The sequence below is a fragment of the Struthio camelus genome, chromosome 28, assembly GCF_040807025.1.
Source record: "Struthio camelus isolate bStrCam1 chromosome 28, bStrCam1.hap1, whole genome shotgun sequence".
NCBI classification, from domain to species: domain Eukaryota; kingdom Metazoa; phylum Chordata; class Aves; order Struthioniformes; family Struthionidae; genus Struthio; species Struthio camelus.
In genome coordinates, this window is record NC_090969.1 from 3,350,951 (window position 1) to 3,375,179 (window position 24,229).

The 24,229-nt window shown below is 57.3% G+C and overlaps 1 protein-coding gene across 2 annotated transcripts; it reads right to left on the minus strand.

Annotated features, from left to right (window-relative positions):
• Nucleotides 1–1,940: 1,940 nt before the first annotated feature.
• SP1 (Sp1 transcription factor) lies at nt 1,941–22,706 on the minus strand. Of its 2 annotated transcripts, none has more exons than XM_068921232.1 (6): nt 22,542–22,706; nt 20,959–21,053; nt 18,766–20,263; nt 4,069–4,237; nt 3,331–3,530; nt 1,941–2,633 (listed from the first exon to the last, which is right to left on the minus strand). In XM_068921232.1, exons 1-6 carry the CDS (start codon nt 22,546–22,548, stop codon nt 2,314–2,316), a joined length of 2,289 nt encoding a protein of 762 aa, XP_068777333.1. In that variant the 5' UTR covers nt 22,549–22,706; the 3' UTR covers nt 1,941–2,313. The 2 variants fall into 2 exon arrangements, with proteins under 2 accessions (XP_068777333.1, XP_068777334.1); XM_068921233.1 differs by lacking the exon at nt 22,542–22,706 and adding an exon at nt 22,017–22,068 and having other exon boundaries at nt 1,947–2,633.
• Nucleotides 22,707–24,229: the final 1,523 nt, after the last annotated feature.

Sequence of the window (24,229 nt, forward strand, 5' to 3'; positions counted from 1 at the left end):
CCCCGTCCTCCAGATACCCTTCTTGACACCCTTCCTTCAGATACTTCAACGCATTGAGAAGATCCTCCCTCGGTCTCCTCCAGGCTGAACAGTCCCAGCTCCTTCAGCCCTTCCTCATATGAGAGATGCTCCTTAATCATCTTAGCAGCCCTTCGCTGGACTCGCTCCAGTAGCTCCGTATCTCTTATACTGGGTGCCCAGCACTGCAGCCAGCGCTCCAGGTGAGCATAGGGGCAGGACCATCTCCCTCGACCTGCTGGCAACACTATTTCCACCTCCAAACTAGGCTCAGTTCAGACATCTGAGATGCGCACCAGGTATTTCTAGGACCAATGGTGCCTGCTCTACTTTCCAGCCGCCCTGGCCACAGCTTTCCAGCAAGGTTTCAGATCTAACCTTTCCGTACGTCTTGCCCGTGGACACCTTTCCGACAGGGCGCTCTCTCATCTCCGGCTCAGACCCGCTTCTGCCTCGTCTCACCCCACCATTTCTGCTTGGAAACAAAAACAGATGTAACGAAAGAGCTCAAGAGCCCCTTCCCATCCGTGCCTCCCTGCCCACCGCCTGCTGTGTCGAGCACCGGGGCAGCTTTCAACGGGTATTTCGGAGGCGCGCTGCACCATCGCCTGATCTCGGAGACTAATTAAAGCCGCCCCATGCGCTCTGCCCACTGGAGACGCTGGCTGCGAGATCCACCGATGAAATCCCCCAAAGGTGGCAGCCGGCAGGGCCGCGGGGCGCCGGCACTCTGGAGCGGAGCCGAGCGCGTCCCGGCCTCCCTGCGTCTCCTTCCTGCCGCGGGCAGGGAGCCTCTCGCCTGTTTACAGCCGGAGGTGGGAGGGCAAAGGGCAGATATTGTCTCGCGACTTGAGCAGGAAGAGGAGGGTGGGGGAGAAAAAGGAAGAGGACGGAGCTGTCTAGCGCTCCCAGTCCTCTCCCATCCCCTTGGTGGGGTGGGAAGAGCTGGGCACCGAAAAGAAGTAGAATTTTCCCCCCATCGTCCCCATCTCCAACACCCCCCCTTTATTTTTTTTGTACAAGCCTGGCAGAAGCAGAGCCGGAAGAGCCACATACAGTAGTGTTGGAAGAAGAAAACCTGCAAGGTGACACCCCGAGCTAACCGGGCCCCGGACGCCCCAAGCCATGCCTCGGCGGACGAGCAGTCGCCGCCGGCCCTGCCTACTGCTTCGCCCTGCTGCCAGGGCAGCCCCACGCATTGCTTTTGCACCTCTGATCGGCCCTGCGGCGGCCAGTAATCTCTTTAAGGTGGAAAAGTAACATCTCCCGCTCGGGAGGCACTGATCTCCCATTTAGGATTATTATTAAGACCAACGAAGGCAGAAAAATAAGTTTGCCTGAGGCCTTGAAGGACCTCCCAACCCGTCTCCAACCGTACCCCAATCATCCCAATGCACGGGGTCCCAGACCCTCTGGTAAATAGCTCGAGTGAACCTGCACAAAATCCTTTACAAATTGATTCCACATGTACAGTTTACGCTCCACCCGCGAGAGTGAGGATTAAAAAAGCCGGAGGAAAAGGATCTTCGCAAAGAAGACCGCTTAAAATAAAGACCAACAGTCCAGTGAAGGGCAGGGAAAGGGCAGCTGTTTTACAAGGGGAAAAAGTAAAACCTCACCCAAATAATTAAAAAGAAATTAAAGAACAACCTAAAAGCAAAGTGTACAAAAAAGACTTGGTTTTTGTTTTTTGTTTAAAGGTTACAATGTAAAATGTAATATAGCATCTGAACGACAGCTCGGGCACTGTCCGAACTGCCCCAGAGGGTCAACCTGTTCCAAGATAAGGCATCAAAGAGACCAAGGCCATGGTCGCAGCAAAATCTCTCCTCTCTCAAACGAACACATTTTATATTTTTATATATATAATAATAATATAGAATCTTTTTTTCTTTTTTTTCCTCCTTTTTTTTTTTTTTTTTTGCTAAAAAGTATTTCAATGATCATATACATTTACCAAGGCATGATGGCATCGAAGGCTAGCTACGGAGGGGCAGACGGATCTCGGGGAGGGAGTGGAGGAAGAGGGTCGGAGTGGGGAAATAATAATAATAAGGACAAGCCAAAATTAAAAAATATATATATAGCTCTGGCCTTCGTGTGTGGTCACCGGGCCCCGGAGGTCGGACAGCTCAAGGAGGGCTGCGATCCCAGGTAAGAGGAGCTGGACTTTAGTGCTGGAGGGCGACACGGATGTCGCCCTCACGGTGAAATAGCTCCCAGCTCCGTCTCTACTCGCCTCTCGGCCCCGTGCCGCCCGGCGCTGCCGTGTCGCCCGTAGTGCCCGCGTCGCCCTCAGAACCCGTTGCCGCTGATGTTGATGGACTGGAGGTCAGCCACCTGCATGACGTTGATGCCGCTGCTGGCGAGGCGGGCGATGCCCTCGGGGCAGATGGCTTCCATGGCCACCATGTTGGTGGCGATGAGGGCCGAGGGCGTGGGCCCGCCGTTGCCCTCGCCGGAGGCCCCCGTGTCCATGGGGACGGCGGAGACGTTCATGGCCACGTTGTTGGCCGTGCCTCCCTTCTTGTTCTGGTGGGTCTTGATGTGCTTGGAGAGGTGGTCACTCCGCATGAAGCGTTTGGGGCACTCGGGGCAGGCGAATTTCTTCTCTCCTGGAAGTCAAGAGGGAGAGAGGGGTCAGCTGGAGGCTGGGCCGGTTCCCTGGCAGCACCACGCTCTCCCAGGCCAGAAATAAGGTGAAGAAACCCAGGGAAAAAAAGAGCTACCGGTACCGTATGGCTGACTTGCAGTGTTACAGATAAAGCAGCTCTGCCATCGGGCAGCTGCCGATCCCATCCTGCCCATGAGTTGCCCTCCCTTCGAGTTCAAAAGCATCTGATCCTGCTGGATTTAGAGACAGGGAGGGATTCGACTGCGGTTTTGCCACCTTGACGCCGGAAACAGTCCCACGGAAAAGCAGAAAGGATTTCCCCAGCACCAAATTTATCCCAAATGCCATCTGATCACTTTCTCGCATGGCATCAGGCCCAGCTTATTGCCCTGACCTGACCAGAGCCACCCGATCGCACTTAGACCCTCCTGGGCTTTATATGGCAACAGCAAAGGGTGAGGAAAGTCAGGCAGAGCCATCTCCTTTGCTGGGGGCTGGAAATCCTAGAAAGGACTTCCACCGTGCGGTATGATGGAGCAGATCTATCGCTGCTCTGTACGGCAGGTGGTGCTAAAACATCCCAGCGTGCCCGCTAGCACTGTGGCACGGGGCTGGGAAGGCCAGAGATGGGCCTGGAAAGGCCAGAGCCAGACTGTGGTCCGTTCTGTACCCCAATCCTTGCCAGCCCCAGGCCTTACCTGTGTGCGTGCGCTTGTGCCGCTGCAGCTCATCGCTCCGGGTGAAACGCTTCCCACACAGGATCCAGGTGCACACGAAAGGTCTCTCTCCGGTGTGCCATCGCAGGTGAGCCCGGAGGTGAGAGGTTTTGCCATACACCTTCCCACAGCCAGGGATGTGGCAGATGTGCTGCTTTTTTTTACCTGGATCCCCAGAGCTCCTGAAAGAGTCCAAGAGAGAGAGTTAAAACAGCCCTGACAGCACCTCTGTGCTCCAGTCAACCAGAGGTGGGGAGAACATCTCCGAACAAGGCACCTCACTCCATGGCGTTCCCATACTCCCGTCACCGCTGAGCCACAGCGGCCAAAATCTGTGCCTACCCGTCTGCCAACCAAGAGAGCCACTAGCCAGCCACCTTGCTGCAATTCACTGCAGCACTGACAGGATGTCTCCAAACGACCCAAGGAAAGGGGAGGAGGCGAGGTTTTAGCTCAGCCTGAGGTGTGTCCTCAAACACAGCCCTTCTCCAGGCGGTAAAACGCTCTACCCAAACATTTGCTCTGCTCTGGAGTTGGCCAAGGTGGAGGATGGAGGCAGCACAGGGAGATGCCTGCCGACGACAGCCACGCTCACTTTGAAACACAGGCCCACGCCACTGGGACATTAGACAGTGCAGTCTGTGTTTCAGCCCGCTTACGGGGGATCGGAGGTGCTTAGGCAGCCTGGCATTGCCAGATCCCCCCGCCGAGCAGCCTTACCTTCCCTCGCTGTCTTTGCAGTAGGGGCAGGTACACGCTTCCCTCCGCACTTTCCGGCCTTGCTGGGGCTGTGGATCGGGGCTGGTCTCTCCTTCCTCCACAGCCGTATTCTCATCTCCGAGCCCATCTCCGCTCGTGCCGTGAAGGCCCAGCTGAGCACCGTGGTCGCCTAGAAGGAAACACAGAGGTTACTGCGGGCTCTGACAGCAATCCCAAGCAGCAAAAAGGAAATGAGTAGGGGAGAGGGATCTTGCTGCACGGATACGACTCAGCCCTCTGCGTGATTGCCCCTGTATTGTGTAACGCAGCAGCAAGGGGCGGAGGTGCCACCCGGCTCCCAACAGAGCCAGGTGAGAGCATCACAGACCATCTGGCAAGCTGAGCCACAGGGTTTTAGGCTGCATCGATTTCTGCAAATCCTTCCCCTGTGTTTTCCAGACAGCTGCAAAGCCAGGAGGGTCTCGGACAAACCTTTTGCTTTGACAGCTTGATTGAACTGTAGGAAGTTATTACTTCCAGCCTTCTCCTTCTGCAAGGCTACCTCCCATGAAGTGCTGTGTTTCTGAACCCCGGCAATCCCATGCCAGGCTGATTCCTAGCGAGTCCTGGGTCTTTGCCTGCCCTCCACAGCCCCCCACCAAAGAGGGGGGTCCCCACAGCTCCCATGCATTGCCCCAAGCATTGGTCTGCATCCACGGATTTGTGTCTAAAGCAGAGGTAAGAGCTGTGTCTCTCCGGAAAACAGACCGCCTACGTCACTACAGCCACCTGCCAACTATTTCAACTATTTCAGTTAACCTAGTACAGAAAACAGAGCAAAAATGTAAACTGAGCAGCACCGGCTGGCTCGAAACAGTGTCAGTGATAAAGCAAGCGTCAAAACACTGCGGAGGGAAGCCCTGGCTTCTCTGAATCACGTTTTGCTACCGACTTCACCGAGGCCAGAGTTTCACCAGTTCCCACGTCCTGCTTTCCAAACAGCAAAGGCTGTTTTCTTGCTCTTCTCTTGCCTGACAGTCCAAGGCTGTCAGCCTTCACACGCAGCCTCGCGGTTGCGTGCTGTGCCGAGTCGCATCCTGCTAACTGAGACCGGGGGCCCGTTGCCGGTAAAGTGATGTTGCGCACGAGGTTCGACCACCGGCTACCCCAGGGCAGACCCAGAGCAGCAAGGTCTCCAGCCACGTGAAACGCATCACCAGAATTCATCTGCCCGCACTTTTAGGTAAAGGCATAACCTGGACTGAACAGGAGGAAGCGCTTCATCCGACCTCGTGTTTTGTTCCTAAAATCTCTGCAGTTGTAGCTGAGCGCAGGCTCAGCCCCCAGAAAGGGCTGCATCACTGTCCGCAGGTGGAGAGCAGGAGGCACCTGGAGATGGCCAGAATGTCGGCAGAGTCCCAAACACGCAGCTCCTAGAGATGCTCTGCACAAATCAAACACCAGCCAGGTCCAAAAGGCACCAAAACAGACCCTGGATTAACGGGAAAAGATCAGCTCCAGCTCCCAGAAGTTCCCGTTACAACATAAGCGCTTCTGGCACGAACGTACCCGGTTCAAACTGCAGCCAGCGCAGGGTACTCGGCTGCGGGAGCAGGACAGATGGTGCAGTTGGATCTGGCAGAGCTCCAATGGGGCGAATTCAAGGACCCGTCCCTGAGAAATCTCACACCGCGGGATCTGCTGCCCAGACGAAAAATGGGAGGGCTGCAGATGCTGCAATCGCTTCCCGGCTCCAGACTCACCCCTTTTACTTAGACCAGTAAATTTTTAGAGGCAGAGGAGGGCGGGCGGCTGCTAGACATCTCTCAGCCTTCCTTGCCGGAAGAGGGCTCATTTTTCCATTATGAACCTGCTTTTGGGGGCTGAGGAGCAAAACAGCACTGAGAGAAAGAGAGACAGCAGGAAATCAGATCTGCCCTCCTGCGCCAACCCCAGAAACGTGCCGTTTTCTTAACATACATTTTTTGTGTTTTTACTTTCTAATCCCTCCTTTTCCCTAGGTTTCTGGGCTGAGCGGGCCAGGTTTCCCTTTTCGAATACATCTTTCATTTAAAACTGATGAAAGCAACCACGCAGGAGCCAATCCACAGAGCAGATGCAAACCCTCCCGCCAAAAGCCCCAAAAAGGCAGCGATAAATAAAGCGGGCTGGAAGACCATGGTTGTTAGTAGTGTCTATCAGCGAAGATATTATCGGCATGCGCTCACTGGTTAATTACTGTGATTACAGAAAGGGATATATATATATAAAGTTGAAAAATCATCTGGCACCGCTCATGGAACGCATTCCCTCTCTCTCTCTCTCGAGGAGCAACTCCCAATTATAAAAGCCATAGGAATTACAGGGTAGTGCTGACAAGCTCGCAAATGCAGGCAAACATAAAACATTCATAACGGGGGGGGGGGGTGAAGGGGTAGGAAGTTTTTAAGCCTATCAGTTTTCATTTCCATTTTATTGCTCTCCGCTTATGCTGTCATCTAATTGCTTCTCCAATAACCCCATCCACACTTCACAAGTGTTTTATTTCCCTTCAAGCTCCACTGCTTGATTATTTCCATGCTGAAAAGCCGTAACGGGTGCAGAGACGGCAGGCTGAGTAATCTCTTTTCAGCTGCAATTAACATATGCCAACAGGGCTAACAACAGCTTTAGAGTCGAGCCGCTTCCATCGGATGGGGCACAAAGCCCCAGCGGCGCCGGAAGGGCCGCAGCACGCTTGGATTGCTACAGGGTGTGTGTGGAGCCAAAAATCTACCTCTTTCCTACAGGCTTCCTTGCAATCAGCTAGGGACCTGACAGGGTAGAGATCACCGCGTGACTACAGTGCTGTTTGAACGCGAGGCTGAGAAAAAAACACGGGCAAACATGCGCGCACACCCTCGGCCCCGAGAGCGAACGCTGCGCCCTGCCACTCTTTGCTGGAGATCCTCTCTCACAGCTGAGAAATTAGGCCGTGTCTGGCCGAGGCTTCCCTGAAAATCCCCATCTGGAGGCTTTCCTGATGCCATTCATCAGCAGCTGCCTCGGTTGGCTCCAACGAAGATGAGTTAACAGGGAAAGACCTGCAAGACCAAGCGCCAGCCAGCCAGCCCTGCAAAAGGCCGTGCTGAAGGCAGCGCACTGCATTTCCTTGGCCGGTCCCCACGCAGACAGACCGGATGGGGACACCAGGACGTTCACGGTCTCCTCCAGACAAGGCAATTCGGTTACACCACAAGGCCCAAGAGCCTAGAGACTCAAAGGAGGGTCTGCCGTTGCCGTCCACCTCATGAATATGCCCCATCTGTACCTGGGTTTTCGGCCAGTGGAGACGTGGCCATCAGGAATCCACCCTCACCATGCCCAGATGGTCGTGGCCGTTGCAGGCGTGTGGCTGGCCGGTCTCAGCTCCTCCTGGGGATGCCGCAGTGCCCTGAGGGATGCTTATTCACCCCAAATCAAACAAATCAGTTAAAAGGATTCAATCCATCTTCTTCCTCTGGTATCTGGAAGATGTTTCTTAATTAAGGAGCACAAACATTACAAGGCTGCGATTTCCATGCACGTGGATCAGCTGCCGGTGTCCAGGCCCTGCTGGGACAAGTACCTTCAGCGAACTAGTGAAGTTTGCCTTAAAAACCTGTTTTTTTTTTTTTGGTCGGGGCGGATAACTGGTTCTAGGCAGGAGGCAACACACCGAGCATCCACAGGAAAGGTAGTGGTGCTGAAGGCGGCTAAACTCACGTCGGCCTGCAGCGTTCACGGGCCGCGTCCTGGGCTTTCTTCCTGCAGCCAGGAGGGAGTTTCACAACCACGAGATAGCAAGGGGGGAATGACGAAGAGTTTCTGGCACCGGCCGCCTTCCCAAGGACTCATCTGTGCTCAGCGGCTTTGCTTTTACCAGCAGGTGTCAGTGGTGCCCTGAGGAAGCTCCGCAGAGGAGCCAGGGCAGGGTCCCAAGCTCGGATAAGAACAAAAGCGATTAGACATACATCCCTGGCTAGCTCAGGGACTAGCGGCCAGCAAAGGGCTGTGATGCCCGACAGCTTGGCTGTGCCACTGCAAAAGGCTCTGCGCACCAGCTGAGGGATCTGTGTGTACAAGCCGGGCCACGCTCCAAATGAGAACCATCTTGGCTTCTTCTTATGTCCATTTGGTGTCCGGCAAGGGATATAGCTCCAGTTTCGCTCCTCCGGGCCACGGCATCGATACAAGCTCTGCTATCCCAAGCAGGGTCACTCAGAAAGCGGGGCTTGCAATTTTGGGTCGGCTGCTCTGCCCCCAGTCCACCCGAGGAGAGAAGGACCGCTTTTCCTGGGAAGGGGCAGCACTGCCAAGACAAGTCCTTCGTCTTCTAGGACTGAGAAACCCGAAGCATCAAAGCAAAAGCTAGAAGAGAAGAGCTTGCAATCAAGGAAACAAGCTCTGACTCATCTGCTCACCCCGTTTCTATTTACGTCACAGGGGACACAGCTCCGCTGCAGAGGAACGAATCACCAGTCGCTGCTGGAGCGGAAGCCAGGATGTTTTCCATGTAATGGCGAGACGCTTCCCTCTGCTCGGTCACAGGCCGGAGGGGCTGTGCTCGTGCGCCCTTGCCCCGCGTGTTCCGGCATCTTGCGTTAAAGGATGATGCCTGCCCCAAAGACCGCGTGGCCCACGGCAGCCGATGGTCCCCTCTGGTCCACATAGAGGCGAGAGGGGATCCCGACGGCCTGCGGATTTGAATGGCTTCAATCCTCTCCCCGCTCTGCCAGTTGCTACGGGGCCTCTCTTCACTGCTATTTCCAGGAACCAGCTAACCTAGCAAAAGATTTGTCCTGGAATAAGGGCATAATAATCTCTCCAAAGCAAACCCCAGGGCACACAGCACTTCCCTCCGAGCGTCCGGGAGCCCAGAAAACGCCGGGGACCAGCGCAGCCGTCAGGTATAACCCAAACCCCTTCTCCAAGGGGAAGGAAGCGACAGCGCACTCGAACTGAGTCACGCCTGAAAGATGCTGCAAACAACACCCATGACTAACGCCTTGAGACTGGCAGATTCGGTTTTGGGACAGGTCAGTCATCATTTTAACCACATCAGGCACCTGCAGAGCGCTGCTGATGTAACGACTGCAACGGCAAAGACCGCCTCTGCCCTAGAAAGTGCTGCCTGCAGAGCGCTCACGCTGGGATGCCGAGGTCGGGAGGAATATTGTTTGTAATCCAGTTCCGGCACCCAGGCCAGATCTGGCAGATTAACAACGCTGGGTAGGAGGAAGGGAATTGCTTTCTGTTAGTATTTCATCAGCAGAGTCTCTCGTGCAGCCACAACCGAGCGTAACGCGCTCTGGCCGCTATCTCCGCTTTCACTTCTAACCCAGAGATCCCAGCCACGGCCTCTTTTATCGGGACAAACCCAGCCTGAGCTGGGAGGGCTGCCCAGGCTCACTGTATCAGCAGACACCACGCGACAAGTCTGGCCAGTCCCTAAACAAGATCCCGTAAAAACGGCCCGATCCCACGGGCTCTCAAGCGCCTCCTCCAACATCCCTTGCCCAGCCCCAATCACGCATGGCAAGAAATGGAAAATAGAGCCTAAGTTTGTCTCTCCGAAGGAGACACGATCTCGAGCGCATTCGGAAATCTTGGCTGGGCCTTCCTGTACCTAGTCAGCAACATTCCTGCACTCCCCGCAAAGTTTAGCAATTTTAGGACAAAACCTCTTTAGTCCGCCCCTGGCTCTTGCAACATATGTTTACAGTCTAAAACCAGCATGGAGGGAACCAGGGAGTTTTTCAAGCTTTGTAGGCTAGCGACAACAGCTTGCATTGCAGCTACAGATTAGAGATTTCCCAGTCGTGTATGTGCCATCCCGGGAGAACTCTTGTAAAAAGAAAGGAGAAGACGCGCGCTCTCCCCAAATTATGTCCAAGCGCTTGGGAGGAGGAGAAACCAGCCCCAACTTCTTGGAATTGCTTCAATCTTCAAACATGCAAAGCCTACGCAGCATTTTATAGTCTGCTGGCATGTCACAGGGAGGGGAAAAAAAAACCCAAGTCTTCCTTCTGGTAATCTATGGCTCGCATCTAATTAAGGTATAAATAAATTACAGCAAGAGAAGACAGATCTTGTACGTACACGCTTCATTCTTCACATATCAGGACGCGCCGAAGCCTCCAGAATATTGCAATTTCAGGAGAAAACTTGGCGGAGAGAAACCAGCTGGATAATTTATGTTTATTATCTCCACTAATATAGATTACTTATAAGACTAAAGCTTTCATGAAGGCTGCCAAGTCCCTGGTCCATGCTCAGGTCACTGAAGTATTGGAAAAGATATACCACTAGCAGAATAAGGATTTTGGGGTTTTTTCCCCCCCTCTCCTTAGAAAACTCTGGGGAGCAAACAGTAAAGATAGACTTGCCTGCGAAGACAGGTGGCACAAGCAGGAGCGGGGCCTTGCCACCGGCAAACAGGAACCGACTCTGCTTTGCTGCACCTCACGCTTGCACCCGTGTCATCTTCGCTGCAGCCAGATCTCTCCGCTAGTCCACAGCCAGAGCCGGGCGATCGTCCGCCGCAGACGCTGAACCATGGTCTGAACACGCTCAACAGCCTCGCTCCTGCCTACGGAGACGTGTTTGCAAACCAAAGGGCCCCCGCACGCACGCATACGCTCTCTGTTGCTGATATATCAGAGTGAACGCTGGCACAGGCACGCAATATCACAAGGATTGTAAATGCCAGGCTTTGTAAGCACCACCAGGCTTAAAAGCAAATTCACTTGGCAAGCGTTGTGGGGTGACCAGAGTGTGAGAGCGCTGAAGAAAAAGCTGCCGCTTAGAGCTACCGGTCCAAAACGATTGGGAACAGTGGGGAGAGAGACCCGGGCAAGCCGGTAGGGAGGTTCCAGAGAAACAAACCTGACCAAACAGGAGCCCAAAACAGAAACAAGAGAGAAACCTGGTGAGCAGTGGGGTATGAAACCAGGAGGAACTGGAGCCCCCACTTCACCGGCACAGGATAGGGGTACCAACCTCCCGGAAGAGGGGTAGTAATTGTCAAGTCTCACGTTAAAAACCAAAGGCCCAGGGAGCCTTGGCTCGTGGCGCCTTTGAAGACAAGGTGGTTCTTGTCTTCTAACTGCTCGTCGGAGCAAAAACGCTTTGGTTTAGTAGTTTTATTTAGCAAACTCAAACGAGGTGAGAAATGCCCTGTGGATACAAGACGGGAGCATTTTTAGATCCACCCCAGTTGACCTTGGAAGAGGGGAAACAGGCTCGATCTTCATGCTCAGGGAGGACGTGGAAAAAACGGTTTCTTGTGCAAACTATGCAATATTGGCAGCTGCACTTCTGCATAGGCAAGAGAGGAAGAAGGGGGTAAATTGTCACCCAGCGGAGCATGTGCACGCAAAAGAAACCAACGTCAGCTTCCAGATGAACTGGAGAGCGGGTAAGAGGCAACAGGAAGCTTTAAGACTAAAAGAAAGGCTGGCAAAAAACGAGCAATACATAACCCACCGGCTCCCCGAACCTCTCAGCAGATCCCAACGCGTTTATTCTCAGTGAGCGACAGACGGCAGGCACATGCCTGCAAAAAAAAAATCAAATCAAACCTTTATAGCTTGTGATAATTTAACAGTCCTCCCCATTTCCTCCTCCTCTTTTTTGGCAGAGTCCGAAAGCCCAAGGTGGCAGTGCGAAGCTTTGTCTAGCTGGTGTTCACTGCTTTCCCCAAAATACTCCACCGCAGTCACTCCAGATAGATCAAAGACAATTAAACTGCACTTGCTACACAAAGGAACAAAGTACATTTTTGTAATGCAGTCCCCTTGATTTTTATCTCGTTTGATTTCCTCACTAATTTGCAAAATGAGTTAATCTGCAGTGGAAGTCATTCATGTAAATTAGCCAAGCTCTATCTTAATAATTCTTCTGAGCTATGGACAGCAGAGCAGGGAACACATGGTACTTGGCTATATAAGATGGTGCAGTTTCGAAGTCAGACTGCAGCACACTGAGTAATTGTATTTTAATCTGGAGTTTAATGACTTGAAAAGCCACACGGCAAGTTCTGCGATATCCTTTAATTGTTGGAAGTTTCTGTGCGTCACATTAAATTATACTTCCTCTGGAGGGAAAAAACTAAGTAAGTGCAGAGCGGTCGGATCGAGCACTACTCTCCACCCAGCTCTGCTGGCTGCACGGGAAGCCAGTCGTGTCCGTCCAGCCCCCTGTTGCACACACCGATGCTGGGACGCGCAGGGGAGCTAGGAAGTCACCTGGCAGGATTTGCAAAATCTCCGACCCCACCGGACTCGCTAAATGCCTTTGTCACGCTGCAAACTGAAACACAGATCTCCTTTGCCCTTTTCATTGCGCTCTGGATCGCTGTGAAACCGGGATAAACCTCTAGTCCTGGCAGAGCCTTCCCTGGGATTGCCCTTGCCAGAGCAAAGGAGCTGCACCCCGAGGCATACCAGCAGCTGGTACCCACGACAGCCAGAGCATCTCTACCCTGTAGCGTACACGCACCCTACCAAAGCGCACCAAAAAAGACGGTAGGATAGTAAAGAAAAGGTCCCAGATGACCTGTGACGGCTCACAAAGCAGGAAAAAGCCCAGCTGTGACAGGAGGGGTGATCCTCTGTGCTGCCAGCCTGAGCCAAGGCCCAACAGATGCCCGGGAGGAGAGGATACAGAGACAGGGAAATTCCTACAGCATCTCTCACCGCACCTGGATTTCTATTTTCCTCGCAGAAGTAAAGGACAGACGCTTCTTTGGACTCTCAAAGTCCATGTTTTAAATCACACCTCTTGGCAGAGATGGAGAATTTGAGCCTACATCACTTAAGGCTTTTAATTTAGGTGGAGAGAGGGAGCCCCAGCAACCGGACTACGGGAACTAGCACTCAAGGAGCCAGCACTCTGGGAAGGAGCTGTGCTGAAAATACCGCCGATAAGCTCGACCCGGGATCCAGCTCCTGCAAAGGGGCGATAAAGAGAGCTCTCTTCAGAGGTGAGGAAGAGGCAAGGCCAAGGCCCGCTCAGATAAAAGGAAGGTGAAGATTAGGCCAAGTGCGGCGGGAACCCAAACAGCAAAACCGGCGAGATAGTCTAGAGCAGAGCGAGGCGCCGCGTGAGGGAAAGACGCGTCATGGGACACTTGCGCCAAGTCCCGAACCAGTCCGACCAGCCTGGCTGCCAACTCGATCCCATTCAGCTGTGGCCAAGCCCCGGCCGCAGGGAGGAGCAGGGCTGGTCGCCCTCCCCAGCTCGCTGCATCGAGGGGTGCAACCTTGAGACGGCTGTGCCTCTGGTAAAGCCTCTGTTTTATATGTGTTGTGACAGTATAACGTTAGCACTGCCGCTTCGGTTGGTTTGGAGGCACGATGCTCCCTAGTTTCAAGACCCGCTTCCTATTACCAAGGCTTTAAAGCGAGTGTAAAACAGCTCTCAGCCGAAGCCGGTTCTCCAAGACGAAGCTGTCTCGTAGCAATGCAAGCTCCGAATCAGGATCGCTCTCTTCTCCCCAAACGCACGCAAGCAGCTTTCTGAATGTGTGTATTTCTTCAATAAAACACTCTCTTTATTATGGTACAGAGAGAGGTCAGCCAAGGAAGCCGGGGGAGTATTTAAAGTCCAGTTCGGCCAGGGTTTAGAGAAGGAAATTTCACAATATTCTAAACTGATGTCATGGGCGAACTGAAACAAACAATTACGGGCCCGCTAAGGAGAGATCCTGTCGGGGCTTGCTGGCGCGAGATTGAGTCCGATTTCCCCCTCCCCTCCGCAGACAATGCCATGTGGATGGCTCATCAAGGCCTGCTACAAAGCTTCTCTTAAAAACAGAAAATAGGAGACAATTGGGTCTTTGTGTCAGTACCCCGATGGCTGGGAATAACGCTCTAAGAACAAAGTCATGGTACAGAGCTGGGGACGCATTTGGCAAGCAGATTTCAAGGGGATACTTCCCCTACGAAGGCTTTTTCTCTTTTAAAGGATATCCTTGCTACGTTTCAACTACTTGATTCGACCACAAGCTTTCGTCCAAATGATAGACTGAGCCCTGAAACGAAGCTGGTCCTGCCAGAACGCCCCGGGAGAGCTGGGCGAGGTGACGTCCCGGCTCGAATGCAGCCAAGCAACGCAACGCAACGCAGATGGGGCGCGTGTGGCTTTGGGGTGGGGGAGCGCTCACCGGACTGGGATCTGGCACCTTCGGCTGGCTGGGCCGGTCCTGCCTGATGTCCCGGGACTGGGACACGCTCCCTCAGACGCAGCGAGGCAGGACAAGCAGGCTCCCCACGCTCGCTGGAAGGAGTCGAAACATCCACCTAGTTGGATCCCCTCATGCAAACGGGGACAAAACGGTGCTCTCACTGGGATGAGCAAATCAAAAAGGCAGCGGATTTTCTTAGCAGGGATCCGACACGTAAATGATCCCAAAGTCCCGTTCTCCTGTTCTCACCCACGTCTCCAGAGGAGCTGTGCTTCTGGGCTGCCCTCTGCCAGCTTGCGTGGAGGCTGCCGCATCGCCCTGAAAGCGGGACCCCCTCACCGTACCCTCCCTGGGGCTGGGATAAAACCCTTCTTTAGCGCTGCTTCGCACAGTACCAGGGCTTCGGATGAGGGCTTTAACTCCAGCCCCTGGCCTAACAGGGAGCCGTTACCAGTAACCTATTTACCTAGCACATACTTCAGCCAGGCAGGGCTTTTTATCTCCAAGCACTAAGCAGAAGAGTTTTGCCAGGGCCTGGAGAGCACAGCAGGGACAGGCTTGTGGGGCTGAGCTGCTTTGCTGGCAAAACTACACAGGCACGGAGCTAAAAAGCCCCTCTCCTCCTCTGCTAAAGCGCTCGGCCAAAAGGGGAAGAGAAACCACGGCGTCGCAAACTTCTTGACATCTCCCCCACCCCGATTGCCACAGGGCCTTTGCAGCTGTGCAAAGAGGCATGGCCCGAGCTGCTCCTCCCAGGGCAAGCCAGCAGGAGACACAGGTGACAGCTGGGTGACGCCACTCTCCAGACTCAGGGGAGTGGCGTGTGACCCTGCGGGTGCGAGCGTTGCGACATCCACCCCGTCGCTTCGCCTCGGAGCTGGGCGATGCAAGGAGAGCGCCTGGCTAAAATCTTTCTTTGGCCCTGAGGGAGTCCTCCTGCCCACTCACGTAGGGAGCAGTGGCATCCGCCCTGGCCCGATCCGTGGGCTTTCGCAGCGGTGCAGGCCAAGAAATTTCCCTCTCCTGCCCTTCTGGCTCCGCAGCGTGCCTCCCCCTCACCACAAAGCCCGCTGCAAGGCCTGTTTGCCCACATACCAGCCCATTTTGGTCACAGACCTTCATCCGTCTTGCCACGGGGGCTAATTTACTGCCCAGCTAACGCCGCGGAAGGAGACAGCCTACAAAGCAAGCAGGACGCGATCAACTAATTAACACAAACACGGGCAGAATGAAGTCTGCAAAGAGAACCAGGATCTGCCTCACTCATGAACACTACGCCGATTTTAGGAACCTTAGAAGGCTTTTTCCGATGTCGTTTTCTCGAGGGGATTGCTCCCCTCCCCAGTATGCAAAAAAGAAACTGAAAAGCAGAAATCTCATCAGCAACTCGCCCCCGCCCTGCTGAGGGGCTGAAACCCAGAGCCAGGAAAGCCACAGCCCAGAGGAGTCCCCAGCCCGCCAGCGAGGGGAAATGCACGGAGAGGGGTTCAGGCAGGCACCGCTGGGCGAAGAGGAGACGTGCTTCCTGCAGCCCAGCAGCAGTGAAGTCGGGACACCGGAACGGCTGTCAGCTCCAGAGGAAGCAGAGCTCAGCTCTTGGAAACAGCTCAGCTCCACAGATTTGCACCGCTGGCGCTCTATGGCCGCGGGCATTCAGGGCTGGTCCCATCCATCTTTAGCTGGGAACGGCTCCGCTCTCTCATCTATTAACCGCAGATAAACCCAGGCTCCCGAGCACCCAGAATCGCCACCAGCCGGTGAAAGAGCTGAGCTGACAGCTTGGCCCCTCCTGCAGGGCAGTGGTAGGAAACGCGGTGGCTGCCGCGCTCTCCTGCAGCTCTGCACCGCTGCCTAGGCAGCTCGGATGCACGCTCAGCTCCCCTAAACCCTCGCGCCGCCGTCCCCCCCACCAAAGCGCGGCAAGCTCTTCTCCAGCCCTGCAACACGTGGCAAAATCTAAGGGGCTTGGAGGATGCCTGCGTGCCTTCGACCAGCTGCAATCCTCCCCTCCCAAACCAACCTCAGCGAGGTTTTGTTTTCCGTTCACCTCCCTCTGAAGCATAAGGGCTTTTTCCTGATCGAAAAAACCCTCCCAAACCTTAGCCTCAAGCGCTAAGCAAGCACAGAAAGTTCCAGCAGGCGCGGTAAGCGCTTGCAGAGCCGTCAGCAGGTGAAGAGAAGGCACATCGTGGAAAATTTTCGACTATTTGAACAATAGGTGGAGTCAGGAACAAACTCCTTTCCTCCACGGCCATCGGAGAGAAGAGACTCAAAGAGAGGCGAGTTTGCAGCCCCCCCAGCACCAATACTGCATCGCAGCCTACCGGGTCGCTCAGCGACGCGCCCGCGACGTGGAGCAAGCACGGGCAGACAGTGACGCACCTAGGCAAGGTCTGGCTGGCTCAGCACCGACTGGAAACAGGCTTTCTGCTGGCTGCGGGGGCACATCGCAACACTAGACCGGCAAATCTCAAGAATTACCTCATCCGGCCTAGAGTTAACCCATCCAAATCATTGGAACGGACCAGAGCCAGGGAAGAGAGCACATCGGGGCTTTCTGTCCCGGCCACAGCCTTTCTGATCTACTCCTAGGAGCCCTAAAACCAGACTTGTGGTATATCGTGGAGCCGCGATCTCAGTGGGTCCCTGCAAGCCCTTTGAAACCTGAAACCTGCACTGCAACGTCGACTCGGTTTTTCAAACTTAACAACATCAAAACCCCACACGAATGTCACATCCTCAGAGCTCAGAAACAGCGAGACCCGCGGCCGTGGTTCTCGGCGCCTCAGCCAGAATCAGATGGCAAATTTGTCACTGCAGATCAAGAGCTAAACACATGCTGCTGAGCTTAAAAAAAAAAAAAAAGAAAAGAAAAAAGGAGGACGGTCTTAAACCCGGAGCGGTTGGATGGGTGGTCTCTGGAGCGTTCCTCCCTGCCCCACCTCCAAGGGCAGAGCCACACACAAATACAGGAACTAGGAGTCGCCCATGCGTTTCTCGGCATGTTCTCCTTCTCGGGGCTTTCAAAACAAGCACGCTGTGCAGGCCTGACGCAAGCGGCTCCGCGAAGGGACCCAGAGGTGGCAGGCCAACAGGGTTCGGGGGAACCCAAGCACGCAAAGACAAAAGAGACCCGCCACCACCCACACTTTCCACATATAAAAGAGATGACGCACTGTCAATTCCCCTCTCGGTTGGGAAATGAATCCGCTCTAGTTCGAGTGGTCTCGCAGCTCAGGGAAATCCAAGGACCTGCTTCACATGGAGAGATCAGACTAATCCTGTCTGTAATAAACCCGTGGACTACTGCAAGCCATGCTGCTGTAGCAACAGCCCAAAATACTGCTGCAAAACAACTCCAAGAGAGCAGCCTCCTTTTCTCGCGAGAAGGAAGCACAAGCTGGATTGAGCAACAGCTTTGCTGCCTCTCAGCTGTGACTAAATCTAGCAACTGCCTTTTTAGCTGGAGCCAGAACAAAAGTCAAACATTGAAAAAACAAGCAGAGTTCCTTTTCAGCACTGATTTCTTTCACGGCAGGAGCTTACAACCCTCTCTCTCTCGCTCACTGTCTCAAAAGCAGGCACAGCATTTCGAAGCGGAAGCCGAGCGGCCTCAAACTCAACACTGGGGCAGTGGGAGCGTTTGGGAGACGACAGAATCGATTCGGGGGAACAAGCGGGGTGCTTTGTGCTGGCCTGTCTCGGGCAGGATGAGACCACAGCGTCTCTCAGCAGCACCCAACTTTAGGCGAAACATACACTTAAAGAGCCCATTCTTCTGCCACTGCAAGGAAATTCCCCCAGGGCTTTTTGTTTGTTTGTTTTCTTGGGGGAGGCGCAGAAGAGAGAGGGCTTTAAGCTGTTTCTGCGTTTTCCTGTATCTTAGAAGGCTGTGACTCTTCCTGTGGGTTCCTGCAGTCGAGTAGATGAACGGGACTCAGCTACAACTACCCTGCCCACCCCATCCCGACTCAGCTACCCCACTGCCGGGATCCCTGTGCAGGCATCAGGCAACCGCGCTTCGCTCTGTAATTAGCGCTGCATTCAGCATTACTTATCTTCCCACTTCTCCCTCACCTTTTCTCTCTGCCTATCTCCTTCTTTCCCTATTTGCAGGCATCTCCTCTAATTCTGGCCCACCCCTAATTCTTGGTGCTCCCCAAGTGATCAGCCACAAATGAGTCAATTAGATCAGCATCTCCCCAAAGAGCTTCAGTGTCTTCTGGAAATTAGCAGAGGCTTAGTGCTTCCTTCCCAGAGCAAGCAGAAGGGCTGGGCCGCTTGCCAAGTCAATTCAGCATCGATTACACCCTCCTCTAGCCCTCACGCAGATACGCCAACACTTTGAACTCTGCAGAGTCCAAACGGCACCTCGCGCGCAGCAAACGCAAAGTAGGCTGGACGCAGCCTGCAGGCTGGACATCACTGCTCAAACGGGAATCAAGCAACATGGTTTTGCCTTCGATTTCCTCCGCCCAGCTACAGAAAGGGACTGAGACAAAATGACTTACCAGCAGTGTTTGCTATGGCCAGCGGCAGCCCTTGCAGCTGATGCACCTGGATCCCAGACGCTCCCAAGGCACTGAGGTTAATAGTCTGGAGGCCTGGCATGGAGGAGAGCTGAGCAGCGTTGACCGTGACAGTGCCGCTGGGGAGGGAGGCGATGGGGGTGAGCGTGGTGCTGGTGCTGCCCGTCTGCCCCAGCGACACTCCCTGCATGGGGGCCAAGGTGATTGTCTGGGCTTGGGGGTTTTGCACCTGAAGGTTTTGGAGCTGGATGGTTTGCCAGCTCACTTGCCCGTTCGGCCCCATCGTGGGCGTTCGGATGATGATGGGCCCGGAGTTGGGGACCGCTTGGAGCTGCAGGTTCTGCAAGGCATCCTGGGAGATGGCTTGAGTGGCAAAGGTCTGGCCAGAGAGCGGGGTGGTCTGGAGGGCTTGGATGGTCTGCCCTCCTTGGACTAGCTGAGGTTGGATCAGGATCTGCTGCTGCTGCTGCTGCGACTGCTGACTCTGATCCCCCTCTTTCTGCTGCCCTGGCTGCAACGCCACCCCAGAAACCTGGCTCTGCAGAGAGTCCGAATTCTGGACACTGCCGACCCTCTGGGGCGTCTGCGCCTGAACATTTGTTCCCACGGTCGCACTGCTGGAAAAATTCATGATGCCCATGTTACTGGTGGTGGTGGTGGTGGAGTAGCTGTTGGCGTTGGTAAAAAAGGAGCCAGAACTAGCATGAGATGTGGCCATGTTGGACGAGCTGATGGCAGCGCCTGAGGTGGCTGGCTGGGAGCTGCTGTCCGGAGAGCCGGAGCTGCTCAGAGTGACCGTCTGAGAGGTGGGGGCCAGGCTAGCCGCCACGCTGTTGACCGGCAGCAAGGTGATGTTGCCGTTCAGAGCCACGGGGACATTGGCCACGTACTGGGTTTGCCCTGAGAGGGTGTTGTTGGCTAAGCCCACACCCTGGATGGGGACAGCCTGCTGCAGCAGGTTTGGCATGGCGATGAGGTTACCCGTCCCGGCTCGGCTAGTAATGATCTGCTGGTTCGTGCCGGGGATGATCTGCAGCTGGCCAGAGGCATCCTGCTGCACATTGACTTGGGCAGGGGTGGTGGCAAACTGGAGCTGCTGCCCATCAATGGTCTGGAACTGGGGAATGACCTGGTACTGGATATTTGGGATAACACCTGGCAGGCCCGTCAGCACCTGCTGGTTCTGCAGATTGGAGGCGGCCGTGACCACGTATTGCCCCGCGCTCACGGGCCGGCTTTTTGATGAGTCGCTGCCATTGCTGCCGTTGGCGCCCTGCTCCTTGGAAGGAGTCGGTGTGCTGGAGCCAGTGGATATGATCTGCCAACCGTTGGCGGATTGGGCAATCTGAGCAGCAGCGGCCGTGAGGTCCAGCTCGCCGCTCCCGCCTTGCTGGCCCTGGGAACTGTTGGAGTTCTCGTTGGGAGACTCGATCCTGCTGCAGGTGGCTGCCAGCAGAGCCAGCGGGGAAGGCTGGGACTCCTGGGAAGGAGAGGAGGAGTTAAGGACACAGGAGGCGGCCCAGTGGGCAGGCCGAAAAAAAAAGAGAAGCCAGGGAGGAGCGTACTTGGAAAAGATAAACACTCCTTCCTGAGAAAACCCACCCACAGCCGGAAAAATACAACTGCCAGACACAGGGCTGTCAGGCCGGGACAAACTGAACCCACAGTGAAAAACCCTCCGGTGGGGAGGAAAGGGGAGGGAGTTTGCATGTAAAACCCAAAGAGACACATTTCTTCCACTCCAAAGCGAGTGAATCTCCTTGTAGCACTACAGGAGAACAACTCCTACAGCTGTTTCTGGGCACCCAGATCAGGGAAAGGGCTGGTCAGGGCCGTGGCAGCTACTTGGAACCAGGGTGTACAGCCTATTTTCAAGAGCACCATGCACAACTCGGGGAGGAGGGGAAACATGCTCTGGGCTGGCACTCCCTGCTGAACACGTTCCAACAGGGTGTTTGGCAGCGCGACGCTCCCCCGTCACTCACTCGCCCTCTCTTCCTTTCCCTGGGAAGAGGAGCCTGTGCAGCGCTTGGCTGGGCCAAACAAACACCTCAGCGCAGCTCCCCGCCCCGGCCCTGGACTTTGCTACGAGGTCGGCAAGTCCCCAGGGTGAGCGGAGCCAGGAAGCTGCCAGGTTCGGGCTGTTCCTTGCACCGCCTCTTTCCCTGCACTCACCTGGCCCTCCCCACCACCTCCGCTGCTATTACTGCTGGCATCTCCTTCGCCCTTCTCGGGCTTCACTGCAGCCATTTCCTCGGGACTCTCTTGGTCTGTGTGGGCCGGAAACAACAGTCGGAGTTAAAATACATTTCTGGGCAGAGGGATTGGGGGGGGGGGGAAGAGGAACACAAGGACTTGAGAGGAGTTATGGGGCTGGAAAAGCAGGGGATTGGGGCAGGGAGAGGTGAAGGCACTCTGGTAGGCACTTTTGGGAGGACCGAGTGCTGCTCCGGCACCAGCGAGAAGGGGCTGGGAAGCAGAGGGAGCTGCCAAAGGGGAGTTGGCACGGAGACAGGCGGAGGAGGGACAGGCCGCGCTCCAGGCCTCAGCTCCTCCCTGCCTGCTCGGGACACTCCCTGGCCCCTCGGTTCTCCTCGGGCCTCCCCTTTCCCTTTCTCCGCTAGCCTGGGAGCACACCTCCCGCTCAGGCCCTCCTTGGCTGGCCCCGGCACCCCGCGGATCCACCCCCTGAGGCTTTCTCCTTGCCCTGCCCAGGGGTTTCCCCTGGCAGATCCAGCCCACTGGCTTCCCCAGGGATCCCCGTCTGGAGAGGCCCCATCCAGGCTAGGATTCCCCATCTGCGCTCCCCGTGATCCCACTGCCCGGTGTCTCTGTTCCCCCTCAAATCCGTATCCTCCTGGATCCCCCCCCAGCCCCTCACAATCCTCCACGAAACCTTCCTTCCCTGGCAAAACCCCTGACCCCCAAAGAACTGGGGCCTGTGCCCCCTACTCCTGCCCCTCGAGCACCCCTTGCCAGGCCCCCTGCAGACCTCCCTCCAGGTCCCCCCAGGTCATTCGTAGGGCCTTCCTCCCCTCTCCGACAGCTCCTTCCCCCAAAACGCTCTAATTCGGCTTCTCCCCTCGCCCCGTGGGCCTTCTCCCCACGGCTCTCCCCCACCCCATGGATCCCCCCCTAGCCCACGGTCCCCTCCCCACAGCTCTCCCTCACCCCTCGGCGGGCTCCTTCCCCCCACCCCACATGCATCCGCCTGCCTAAGGCTCCCCCCTCACCCGGGGATACCCCTTCATCGGTGTGTTCCCCTCTCCCTGCTCCACCCCCGGCATCTCCCCGCATAAACACCCCCTCCCCGGTGCTTCCCCCCCCCCCCCCGCCCGGGCCCACGCCTCCAACCGGGGCGCGCCCAGGCCCGGCTCCCCCCCACCCCGTGACCCTCTCCTCACACCGGGCCCTCCCCGCGCCTTCCCCCCCCCCCCCCACCGCGCCGGCCGCGGCGGCGGCGGCCCCCCCCTCCCGCGGCGGCGGGGCGGAGGGAGGGCACGGCTGAACGGCCGCCGGCCCCCGCCCGGCCTCCCTCGCCGCGGGTCCCTCCCCCGAGGCCTTCCCCCCTCCCCCGGGTCCCTCCCCCGGCAGGTCCCCCCGGCGCGGCGCGGCGGGGCCCGGCCCGGCGCGGCCCGGCCCGGCGCGGGGCGGGGCCGCCGCTGGCCCCTCCGAGCGGGCGGGCGTGTGTGTGTGTGTGGTGTGTCCGCGCGCCCCTCGCCCCCCCCCCCCCGCCGGCGCGGTGGGCCCGTCCTTACCGCTCATGGTGGCCGGGGGGGGGGGCGAGCCCAAGCGGCGGCGGGGCGGGGGGGAGGAGGGGCGGGCGCGCCCGGCTCGCTGACGAGGCGGCCTAACCCCGCCGGTGACCGCCAAGGGGCTGCCGAGGGAGGGAGCCGCGCGCCGCGGCCCCGGCCCCGCGGCCCGCCCCCCGCCGCGGGGCCCGCCAATGGGGCGCCGCCGCGGGCGGGCGAGTGGCGGGCGGCTCGGCCAATGGGGCGCGAGGGCGGGCCGGCGGCGGGGGGAGGGGGGGCCGCGCCGCACCGCCCCCGCGACCCCGCCCCGTGGGGGAAGGGGGGCGCCGCGGGCGGCGGCCAATGGGGGCGCGGGAGGGCGCTGGCGGCCGGGGGAGGGGAAGGGGGGGGCTGGCGTGAGGGCCGGCCAATCAGCGCCGGCGCGGGCTCCCAGGGAGACCCCGTATGGGAGCGGCCAAGGCGGCGTGAACCGCGGCGGGATGGGCGCGTGCCACGGCCAATGGGCGGCGGTCCCGCGCGGGAGGCGGGGCGGAGGCATGACTGGCGTGAGGACCCGCCAACTGGCCTCCGGGCAGCCGCGCTGCCCGCGCGGCTGGAGAAGGCGGGCTCGGAAATTGACGGCTGACTGTCCAATCCGAGGCCGGATGGGTCGGCAGGAACGGGGCTGCTCGCCAATGAGAACGGCGATCCGTCTCAAACTGACCAATGGGCGCCGGGTGGGGGCGGGGCGAACGGCCGGGCTGCGCCCTTGGAGGGACGGCTTGGCGGCGCTGGGAATGTGGCGGAAAAGGCGCCATTTTGGCTCTGGCTCCGCCCCGACCCCAGCCGCCGCCTTGTCCCGAGCGGGGAGCGCAGGGGCCCGAGCTGCCGCCTCCGGGGCGGCCAGGCTGGCCGGGGCCGTGTCGCGACAGTGCCACCGTTCCCTCTAGTCCCATCCTCCTCCCGTCACAACGCCGCACGCGAACCCTCCTCGCAGCGTGTCGGGGGAGGGGGGGGCTGTCATGGCGGCAGGCCCTCGACTCCCTGTTGCGACGTGGCCTGTCACGGCAGCGCCTCAGCCGGGTGCCGTCCCCACAGCCCCGTTGTGACAGGCCGTCACTGTCGCGGTGCCTCATCCTCTCCCTTCCACGGGTGCCAGCTGCCCTGTGGCAGCACCGTGTTAGGGGGCCAAAAGGTGCTTTGAGGGGTGGTGGTGGGGGGGTGTCATTTTTTCCACAAAAGCCCCCAGATTGTGCCAGGTTTATAAAAAGGGAGAGAGAGCCACGGGGCGAGCGGTGACAGGGCCCAGCTCGGGGTCCCGCAAGGAGTAACTGCCCCGAAACGAGGCGGTTTTCCTCCCGGCCGGGTCCTCGAAGGGCCGGGACGTTCCTGGCCCTCGCGCAGAGGCCGCGGGGAAGCGGCGCGCGGAGTCGCCGTCCGGCCTCCGCCTCCCGCCGCCCGGCCCCTCGCATCCCGCCTGGCTCGGCCCCCCGCTTCCCTTTGATGCGCCCCGCCGGCGAGGCGGGACGCCGGGGCTGGCGGCGGCGTGAGCGGGGCGTCCTGCCGCCATCCCGGCGGGACGGAGCGCCGCTTCCCCGCTCCCCGCGCGCTGCCCGTGTTGGTTTTGGAGGCTCCGCTCCGATCGAGGAGTCAGAGGTCGCAGTTTCGGGCAAATCCTTTGCGCGGTGCCCCTGCTGTCCTTCCAAATGCTGTGT